Source organism: Mangifera indica, chromosome 1, assembly GCF_011075055.1.
Source record: "Mangifera indica cultivar Alphonso chromosome 1, CATAS_Mindica_2.1, whole genome shotgun sequence".
Lineage (NCBI taxonomy): Eukaryota > Viridiplantae > Streptophyta > Magnoliopsida > Sapindales > Anacardiaceae > Mangifera > Mangifera indica.
The window spans coordinates 16,657,924-16,669,323 of record NC_058137.1 but is presented as its reverse complement, the minus strand read 5'-3'; the positions used below and the strand labels follow the sequence as shown (position 1 = coordinate 16,669,323).

Here is an 11,400-nt window from a genome sequence, read left to right as displayed (position 1 = left end):
CTACTTTTTCACGGTATAAGTCAAGAATTTCTTTAAGACAAGCATTAGTACTTATGTTTATGATTATATTATGAGCACCTCAAGAAATTTTGGCCTATCCCCCAAATTCCCAAAAAGACATTGATAATTATAAATTGGTTTTCTCTGGACAACATATACCAACAAAAATCATTGCTTCACACATTGAACAAATATCACAGCATTAAAGCTATAAATCTAAGAAAAAACCATTTTGTTATGCATGAGAAGCTTAAGATTTTGCTTGGTAACAGGGGAAAATGAAAAGAAGAGAGCATAAACACTCGGTAAATAATGCAACTTTTTCAGTCTTAAATTAATGAAAAAGATGTAAGATGATCTACACTAAAAACTATCGGATTTTACACTTTTTCTTAGCAACCAAGCAAATCATAAAAAAGGGAAAGTAAAGAAAGAAAGAAAGAGAAAGTTAACCTTTAGTAGAACAAGATCCATTCTTCGCAGTTCTCATCTTCTTCAAACAAACAGCGACTCTCCTTCTTGCTTTAACACCACCAGATCTTTTCTCCTTCTCTATCTTCTTAGCCCCCCTTCCCCCTTTCTTCTTAGATTTCGACTCACTTCTAAACCCGCTTTTGCCCCCAGACTCCGAGCTCGAAAACCTAAAGATCCCCTCTTCTTTCTCGCAATTACTCTCATACCCACATACATCTGTACCCCTTGCCACCACAGGCGACTGATATTTCACATCATCATCAAAAGGGTTCGTATGTTTTTCATTTTCATCGTCTTTTTTGCAACTTTTGGCATTGGGGCTGAACAGATGTCTAGCCACAAGGCTTGTGGATCCTGCGGCTGCTGCTGCGGCCAATAGAAGTTGCCACATTTTGGGATAAAATGAAAAATGAGAACACTATGGGAGTTTGGTTAGTAAAAGAGCTGTGGAAGTAATGGAGAGTAACGAAGAGTAAAACTACATTAAAGAACACATGGGGAAGATTACGTAGTGTTAAAGTGGAAGAAAGACTCTGCTAAAATTTAATATTTGGTTTAGTTTTGTGTCAGATATGGTGCAGTAAAGGTCACAGGTTTCCCGCTTCGCTCCTATTTCCAATTTCGAAAAATTATTGCCATGAATGGATGTATGGCCTTCGGTTCGGCTGGCTGGCTCTGTCTGGGCTTTTTCCTTGTGGACTGTCAGCGTCACTAGCGTGCCGACTCAGAATCAAAGGCCAAGATTCACTGGAAATTCAATCTTGAGTCTGTTTTTTCATAATTATTACCAGGATTTGCCTGACTTCACTATTGGTTTTTGACTTTTAATTTCTTTGGTATTCAGTAGTTCCCGCCCTTCTATGTAAAACAAGTTGTACTGTTAAAATTTAAAAAAAAAAGTTAATTTTTCTGTCAATAAATTATGTTTAATTTTTAGGTAAAACAAAAAAAGCATAAACACCTTTATAATAATTTTAAAATAACAAATCAATACTTTAGATGAAATAATCGCACCAAAATTATCAACACTTTTGTGATACCCTTAGGCGAATCCCACATCGATAAAGCATGAGAGAGATGTTGGGTCTGTCTATGTATCCCACATTGGTTAGTGGTGGGAGAGTTTGATTGGTTAAATAGCCTGTGAGCTCCTAAACTGTTAAGACGCGTTTTGGGTTGTAAAGCCCAAAAGCAAACTCATGATGGATTGTGTGTCCAAAGTGGACAATATCTTAACAGTGGGCGGGGTGGTTGGACCAGGGATGTTACAAATGGTATCAGAGCAACTTCGCGTGTCCTCTTGAACTATGGTGGGGCAAACCTCAGCGAGGACGCTGAGTCCCGTAAGGGGGGGTGTATGTGATACCCTTAGGCGAATCTCACATCGACAAAGCACGAGCGAGATGCTGGGTCTGTTTATATATCTCACATTGGTTAGTGGTAGGAGAGTTTGATTGGTTAAATAGCTTGTGAGCTCCTAAACTGTTAAGACACGTTTTGGGTTGCAAAACCCAGAAGCAAACCCATGATGGACTGTGTCCAAAGTGGACAATATCTTAACAGTGGGCAGGGTGGTTGGACCAGAGATGTTACAACTTTACTGAATGATGCCACACTCAAAGGAAATTTGAATTTTCCCAACAATACTATCACGACATAACACTGTCATTCCTTACTTCCATTCAACATCACCATCAATTTTTGTAATTATTAACAACATCATTACTAAAGTTGAATTCAAACCGAATCTATTTAAATTCGAGCTCAAAACGAGCTACCCTAAGTAAGCTCAAGTGAACTCTAATCAATATTTTCAAATTCGAGTTTGCTCATCAAAGTCTATGAGTTAAAAATTTTAATACAAAATGACGTCGTTTTAATTAATAAGTATTAAAATGACATTATTTTAATAATGAATTAATTAAAAGTTTAAACTAGAAACAGGCCGAATCGAGTTCTAGCTCAAGAGTAATGAATTTGACAAACTCGAGCTCGAGTTCTATTATATATAAGTCAAGCCAAACTCAAGTTTGATTCAATTCGAATCTAACCCTAATCATTATCATCATTTATCATCGTTAATACTACCAAATCTAGTTATTAAAATTCAGAACAAAACCACAATGCGACTTTAAATTCTATTTTTATTCATTCTAGTATAAAACATATCAAGATGGTGTGACAACTATTGGAATGGCACTCTGAGATTTTAGTTGAAGGACTATCAATTTTGAGATGATACAATGTAAAGGGTGGTTTTTTAATATGACTTTGAGAAGGTGCAGGGCAAAGAAAGTTACATAGTATTTGAGATAGTGAGGGTGCCAAAAAAAAAAAACGTATGTCTAGGATTGTGGGGTGTAAGAAAGATAGAAATAATAACATGATTTTTTTTAAAATTATAATTAGGATTTTAAATTAGAGAAAAAATATTTAATGTTTGTGAAAAAAATTTTTTTTTACCTCAATCCAATCGGCCTATAAGTCATTAATGTTTGTGAAAAAATTTTGCAAAACATTATCAAAATATATAATTTTTTTAGCCCTGATAGTGGTAGAGTGTCAAGCAGCTCAAAATCAGAAAGAAAATTGAAATGTACGTACATGCTAAGGTACCTCCAGTATCAAAGTTTAAACAAAAGTAATGACTAAGATGCAAACTCTTCTTCGAAGGAATCAATTTTGAACAATTTATAAGCCACTGAAGTGATAAATAGTGACATACATTTGTAAAAGCAGAACTTGAAATATAAATTTCTATAACAGTTCTCTGGGACCATCCAAAGTCTATTATCTGGTTACATTTGCATACAAGTTCCATGTGAAGCCATCCGAACAAGAATGGCATTAGCTTAATCAGATCGAGCTGCCAACAGAAACAGAAGCAGTTAAATATGCAAGGGTATCTATACATCGGCGTTTGAAATCGAAAATCATCATGTTCATGGCCAAACATATACTAGGAAGAGGGGATATCAACTAAAACAAAAATTTTATATTGAAATTTGTAAAAGCAATGCTGTGAGGATTCTTTTACATTTTACAGAAAAAAGAATGGGAAATGAGGAAAAGTAAAAAATGTTCAGAATAAAGGAAATACACACATCAGCACAGTGCAAGATCTCCGTTTATTTTACTTACCAAAAAAATAAAAAAAGATCTCTGTTTATTTTTAAATAAATAAATTGAAGGCCCCATAAAATTGTTTTCAAAAATATCTATCACAAGTATTATTCTATTCCGTCTAGCTTTTGCAAGCCTATCTTAACATATTCCTAACTACACATAATACATAAATGCCATTTAATAGCCACCTAACTATACATACTGAGGTCCATAAACATTAACTAGTCCTTCTATACACAATTTGGAATATTTCCTCTTCTTTTTTCAGTTTATAATACCTTAATTAAACAATAACATATAACCTATACAACTACTTTCCACATCCACTATTCTATTCTTTTGTTTGGCATGATGAAAGTTGAAGGATGGAGAAAGGGATAAAAGGAATACTCGGAGATTGTATGTACCTTCCTTCTTTGGTTGAAAGTAGATCAAAAAAGGGAATATGCTCTTAGATTTTCTTCTTTCAAAATCCACCAGAAGTTTAGTACATCTCCCTTGAATAGTGGGTGAAAAAAATTATTGGTCTTATTTGGTTGAGCCTACATTTCCTCGCTTCCAACTAAACAGGTGGATAGAGATAAATTTTCCATTTTTTCTATCCTTTTCTTCCCTACCACATTCGTTTTACTCCTATTTCATTTCCTCTACCTAAGAAAGACTACAGAAACATCCTATCAGATTCCTCTCTCCTCAATGATAAAATCCAGGGCAGTATTAAAGATAGCCAATTTATTTCTCAATTGCAAACTCCTCCATCACATGGAGTTAACTAACATAACATTCTGTACATAATATTTTTCAAGTCCTATTGTAAATGCAACATAATTTGTTTAAAACACATGCCAAACACATAAAGACAAGACTCCTTGGCCAAAGATTAGCCATGTTGTTGCCTAAGCATAAATTTCACAATGAATAATGCTACATGTACACATTTTGAGTACTCAAAATAAGTACACAAATAATGTGTCATCATATGATCGGATGTTACTTTATCTTTAATTTAATATCACTTAATCATATAATATCACGTCATTTGTGTATACAATTTTGTGTACTCAAAGTTTGTATATATAATTTTATTATTTCAGAATATTAGTTTATGCAAAAATCAATTTGTACGCATGAATGATAAGAAGCACTAAGATATGGAAACAATGTTCAAGCAAAAGAAGAAGACTAGAAGTTAAGCTTTCAGTGCACAGACAGTATCAACCAGAATAGAATAAGGCATATCCGCAAATACAACCTCATAATCAAGCAAAATCGTTTCCAGTATTGAGAAAACATAAGTGATGACAAGAACAATATGATGTATGAGATCTTGGCCTGAAATTTTTCCACACTATAATGCATCAAATGATAAACCTGAAGCTCATTGATAAGTGCAAGGGTAAAAGAAAATTGAGTAGAAAGTAAAACCAAAACATGATAATCAACTACAAAGTTCAGTTGGAAACAAGGAAAATTTAAGTTTGACACTTCATAGAGTGATAAGGAACAATGACAACTTGATGGCCTCGGTGGTTGCTGCATCAAGTCATTTCCACGCTAAAAACTCAGTTTTGTAGCCTCCTAAATTTGTTCAGAGATTTAACACTTTAATCCAAAACCATGATCTAACCACCACCCAGCCCCCAGCCTAAGCATAATAATTAGGCTAAGAGACATGGAAAAAAAGTTGACAATCCTAACAACAAAATTATATTCAAAAAAGCTCATAATTTTCCCCCTTGAACACTTTGTACGAAATCTTTGAAAAGAAAAAGGAACATGGTGCAGAACTATTGAACTAAGGTTATAGTTATAGAAAGTCTGGACAAAGGGCTGTCACAAAAGCTTTCTGTTGCATGAAACAGGGACAGGAACCACGGAAACTTCCTTTGTCCTTTAAGAACAAATATAGAGAATATTTTCGTAGACAAGTTGGAAAATGCCATTCAAGTAGACGAAGCCTTAACATAGAAGCCATGTTCAACTAAATGACAGAATCCATTATTACTGATGTCTACAAAACAATGGTATACCCATCATCCAAAAAGCCATAAATCTTCGCAAGTCACATAATGCCTAATCTGAATCTCAATCCCCTACAAATATAAAAATAAATAACGCAATCCCCAAAAAATAATAAATAACTACATAAAATCTGCAGAATCTAAGTTGAAGATTACTGTATTTTGTCAAAAAATCAGTTCAAAGTATACTCTCCGCTTAAAAAGTAAAAATCATAGACTAATTCCAATCACGATATCAGATCCAATCAACTAACTAAAAAAAGCAACCAAAAAAAATCGCGTACCCACTCAATCAACTAACTAAAAAGGCAAAAAGAAAACAAATTCTCACATACCCAAAAGACAATTCAGCAATCAGTTTTTCTTATAACCCTTATCATTATCTTTCCTAGCAGCTCTCGAATTATCGTACTCGAACTTCAACACGTCAGGAATATGAGAAGTATCCTTGAGATAAAAATATTTCCCCAAAGCACTCTCTTCAATCGTCGGAAAATAACAAGACAACAAGGAATCCACCACCCAAAACCACCCCGCTCCAAGCAAAGTGCCCAAAGTAGCCCCCGCAAACACTTGAGCTACCGTGTGGTACCCCAAATACACCCTCGAATACATTGTCAGCACAGCCAAAGTCCAGTGCAAAACGTTCAAAAACCATCTATTCTTCATTCCCCAAAGTCCGATTCCTTTACAGCTTAAAAGACTAAAATAGACAGCGAAGAAGAACATGTACTGAGAGTGACTGAGGGCCAGCCGTGAGAGTCACACATTTCTAAAAGCACACACGTTTCGGGCCTCGCTTGTTGGACCGATGCCTTGATCACTTCGTTGATGAATTGAGAGATTAAGAGGCCAATAGCGAAGAATATGCCTTGAAGCTCGCGACGGAAGATGAAGTGTGAAACGAAGCCGCCGAGGCTAATGTAGACCGGCACGAGTGAGACGCACGCGAGGAAGTGTCCCAGCTGATCACCCTTTTGATAGCGCGCGTGCGTCAGCGTTACGGCCTTCAGAGCCATCGCGGCGCGTTAAGGATGTAGTTGGAGAGATCTGAGCCCGAGAGAAGAGTTTGGTAGGCGGTCCTGAGAATCTGAGAGGCCGTTGTTTGTCGAGAAACCGTTGGATGGAAAATAAAATACAGGAAAAATGGACTTTAGAAGTGGAGCCACGTAGGCATCTAAAGGGTCTTTCCGTGTGATCAACAACCAGGATCTTTCCCACACTCAACAGTCAGTAAAAACGAAATGTACGACTTTAATCTTAAAAATTAAATTTATAAAAATCTCCCCCAAAATTTATGAAATACACAGAACCCCTGTACTATGGAAAATTACAAGGACTACCTCACTCTTTTTGACAAATCATGTTCAGCTGTCACCTCCCGTAAGACCTCTGAAGTCACGCACGATAGTTCTGAAATATCAACTTTACCCTCCCAATGAAATTCCAATATTTCCCCGCAGATAAAATCCGTTTAAATTTTTATAAAAAACAAGATCAAAAACTATTTTCCATGTAGATCTATTGAAATGATAAATTTTTATTTTTAAAATTTTAAAAACCCTATTTTTATCTATTATTTATTTTTGTGATAAATTCTATTAAGTAAAGGAGTAAAGAATTCATTTCATATAAATTTTGTTTTAATTTTCTCTTACTCTTTTTATTTTTACTTTTCAATCTGATTCTTTTTGCTATCCTTATATTTTAATTATATCTTTTTAAAAGTTTAGAGAGTGAATTATATATAATTTTAAAATGTGAGGGGTTTTGAAAAATTAAAAAAAATGAATTTTTTTTTTTTTGCAAAATTTAAAATATTAATACATCATTTGATGGTTTACAAAAAATTGTTAAAACCCCAAAAAATTAATTAAAATATAACATTTTAAAATTGGTTAAAGGTTATAATATTTTTTTAATAATAAATAATAAAATTTTAAACCGATGTGATATAGATATATTTATAATTTAATAATTATATTAAATATTAATAACTATTTTATAATTTAAATAATCCTTTTCTTAAAAAACCAAACAGCTTGAATAGTGGTTGAGAATTTGGTTTCTTAAACTTTTGTTTTTTCAATAAACCTTGGATGTGAATAGTTAGTCATTTGCCCCTTAATCTAAACCATATGTAAATGGAAAATAAATACTATAGAATAAATAATATAATATATGGTTGGTGCATCTACGATCTATCTATTACCATGGTTTACAGCTCTTCCATTGTTTCTATATTTTCTTCGATCAATCAAGTGTGCTTTTGCTCCGAATTTTTCCGGCTAGCTCTTGCGTTATCGTACTCCAACTTCAACGCATTCCGAATATGAGAAGTGTCTTTGAGATGCAAAATCCTCCCAATGAAGCTCTCTTCAATGCCGGGAAAGTAACCGGAAAACACAGAATTCACCATCCAAAACCAGACTGCACCGACAGAACTCCCCACAAAAGCTCCGCCGATCACCTGACTAACAGTATGGTAGCCTAAATAAACCGCGAATACATGGTAAGGAAAGCTAAAGACAAGGAAGATAGCGCCACCGTCCACCTCTGCTCCCTGTTCTTATTCTTTTTAAACGCCGAGAGCGTCAAGTATGCCGCAAGGAAAAATGTAAGCGTGGTGTGTTGCCAGGGCCAGCCGTAGGTGTTGCAAGTTTCGAGGGAGGAGCAGGTTTCGGGGCGCTGTTGTTTTATTGAGTTCTTCAGAAGCAACGCGAGGAACATGGCGAGTTGCTGGCCAATGAAGATGAACAAAGAATGGATCTCGCGGTGGTGGACGAAGTGTGAGAAGAGCATGACGGAGGCGTATATAGGGAGTATGGATATCCATGCGAGGAAGTAGCCGAGGACGTCGCCCTTCTGGTAACGAACATGGTGTAAATCTAAGGCTTCGTATGATGGATCAACCGCCATGGAGTTTCAGGATTTACGAGGACAGAGAATTGAGAAATGGAGTGGTTAAATGAAGGAAACATGAAAAGTCAATTTTCTGTAATTACTAATGGGTGGTGCTTGCCGTGGAGGGAAGATCCTATGGGACGATGCTCTACTTAGTCTTCTAATTAATTACTCAATTAGAGTTTAAATTTCAGGTTTTTTTTTTTTAAATTAATAAACCAATAACCCCTTAATTTCCTGATTATTAATTTACTACTCATTTTATTGGTACTAAACATAAATACATTTGAATTTAAAAATAAAGCAAATGACTATTTTTTCCAAGGTTGAATGAAATAATAAATTCCTACATTTAAGTTTTTAAAAAAAAAAATTGTTTCCTCACCCTTTTATTAATATTGTTAAAAAAATGTTAATTTTATAATATAATTTTGAAAAGATAAAATAGTGCTCAAACTAAATAATGTTTTATACCTTTATTAATATTAATTTTAATTAAAAATTATAAAACTAATGGGTATAAATAAGAGTGTTAATGACATAATTATAGTTTAGAGTAAAAATAATTTTGAAAATATTAGAAGTGTTAACAAAGAATTTTCAAGGGTTTTGAAAATTAAAAAATTTGAAGGCATTTTTAAAAATTCAAAATTTTAAGATATCTCTCGATAATTTTTTTCGGTGAATAAATGTATATATTAAAAAAAGAAAATTAGATCCAAACAAGAGGACCTAAAAAGAAACTAAGTATATCCTACTTTAAAACGAAGAAAGATTGTCAAATAAATAAAAATCAAGACAATTTACATAAAAAAAAAAACACAATTAAGAACAACAAAAGAAAAGTGTGAATAATTTGGTAATAACTATTTCTTACCAATGCTATTTCCGTAAATGTACTAATAGGAAGTATGTGACCTAAACTTATAATTATTTTAGGGCTTTAACATTATAACTAACAGTTCAGTTAATTCCAATTGAAATCAGATTTGGTTAAAAAATTAAATATCAAAACGTTATGGGCACATAATAAATATAGAACCTCGGGGGCATTTTAAGTAAATAGCGATTAATCAAAGGCGGAGAAATTTCGCGCTTGGGCTGGGCGCGTGAAAACGCGATCGATCGTTGTAATCTGGGGATTTTCGAATTTACGTGCAAAAAACTTATTTCACTTCCTATTTCTCCGCTTGAGAATTCAATCTTGTAGCTCTCTCTTAAATGGCCGATGAAGGGTTAGCTCCTCACAGAAAGAGACCCCATCAAGTCTTCAGGTTAGTTCCCCAATATCTCTTACACTAGGTTTTGTATCAAATGAAACCATTGATTAGTTTGTTTCCCGAGAAAATTGTAAACGCTTGGTTTTCTCGGTATTTGAGGTTTCACAAATTATGGTGAACCCGCCAAGAGTATATGCTAATAGTTAAATTAGGTTCCTATCCCAAAATGATGAATTATTGGATTATGTGTGCTTATTTGTGTGTTTATATGTTATTTAACTTTGAAATATTTATAATCGAGCTGTTTTCTTTGCTTGTGAAACGGTGATATTGTGTTTTGTTTCTAGTTGGCAATGTTGCGGCACAGAGGAGAAGGCAAAATGCTGTTACTGTGGGAAAAGAAAGAAGCGAGTTATTGGTGCGCGCGAAGCGCCTGTGCAGAGTGGGGACTAGTGGTTATAGCGAAGTATCAGTTAATAATGATATGATGATTGATGAAGAACAATCGATTTTAGAGACACAAACTGCTGCTGCTGTGGAGGATTTGAAATCTGCTGTTGCTTATCAGTATGTCAATCATGCATTTCCATGTATAAAATAAGTGGGGAGATAGTTATAAATGCAAATATTTCTTTAGTGCTTAATCTTGGCTGTGTAAGACTGCATATACAGTTTGATTTCGTTGTCTGAATTGGGAGTAGATTTCGCTTGATTATTATATTTGTGGTAGTTTTGTTTGATACGTGGTTCATTCTGCTTAGGTGCTTGCTTAAAATCTATGTTTCTCTACATTGCATGAACATAATTAGTTGTGACATAAAAGATTAGGTCATACTAGCATGAATTTGATTTAAAAAATCTCCAAAAAAGAGTTCGTTAAAAGTCTTCCAAAAATAGATTTTATTAAAGATAAAATTTGTGATGCATGTCAATTTGACAAATAAACAAAAAACTCCTTTAAAAGTGAAACTCATACTTTCACATTTAGATCTTTACAACTTCTTCATATTGATCTTTTTAGTCCTTCAAAAACCGCAAGCCTAAGAGGAAAACATTATGTTTTTGTTATTGTTGATGATTTTTCAATATTCACTTGGATAATTTTTCTTGCATCAAAAGATGAATCCCTCCATGCATTTTCAAAATTTGTCAATAACATACAAAAAGAAAAAGAAATGCATATTTCTAACATTATGAGTGATCATGGAGGAGAATTTGAAAATCATTTGTTTCAAACTTTTGTGATGATTATAGTATAGAACATCAATTCTTGTGTTAGAACTCTTCAAAAAAATAGTGTAGTTGAAATAAAGAATAGAATAATTCAAGAGATAGTTAGAACCATACAAAATGAAAAAGTTCTACCTCAATATTTTTGGGTGGAAGCCACAAACACCACATGCTATGTTTTAAATTGTGTTTTAATAAGACCATTCTTATGAACTTTGGAAAAACAAAAAAAATCAAATATTGGTTATTTTAAAGTTTTTTGATGTAAGTGTTTTATTTTGAACACAAAAGAAAATTTAGAAAAATTTGATTCAAAATTAGACACTGACATCTTTCTTGGATATTCATCATTTAGCAAAATATATAAGGTATTTAACAAAATGACACTAGTAATCAAGGAATCCATGTGTATTATTTTTTATGAA

General features: G+C 33.7%; 1 protein-coding gene, 1 long non-coding RNA gene and 1 pseudogene across 2 annotated transcripts; 1 reads left to right on the top strand and 2 right to left on the bottom strand.

Moving 5' to 3' along the window:
* Positions 1-3,143: 3,143 nt before the first annotated feature.
* On the bottom strand, positions 3,144-6,844 carry LOC123213549 (annotated as a pseudogene).
* Positions 6,845-7,878: 1,034 nt separating this feature from the next.
* LOC123218990 (lipid phosphate phosphatase gamma-like) lies at positions 7,879-8,540 on the bottom strand. The gene is made up of 2 exons (XM_044640674.1): positions 8,169-8,540; positions 7,879-8,091 (listed from the first exon to the last, which is right to left on the bottom strand). Exons 1-2 carry the CDS (start codon positions 8,538-8,540, stop codon positions 7,879-7,881), a joined length of 585 nt encoding a protein of 194 aa, XP_044496609.1.
* A 1,127-nt stretch (positions 8,541-9,667) lies between these two features.
* On the top strand, positions 9,668-10,484 carry LOC123195069. The gene is made up of 2 exons (XR_006497385.1): positions 9,668-9,799; positions 10,093-10,484. It is a non-coding gene; the product is annotated as an uncharacterized LOC123195069 (long non-coding RNA).
* Positions 10,485-11,400: the final 916 nt, after the last annotated feature.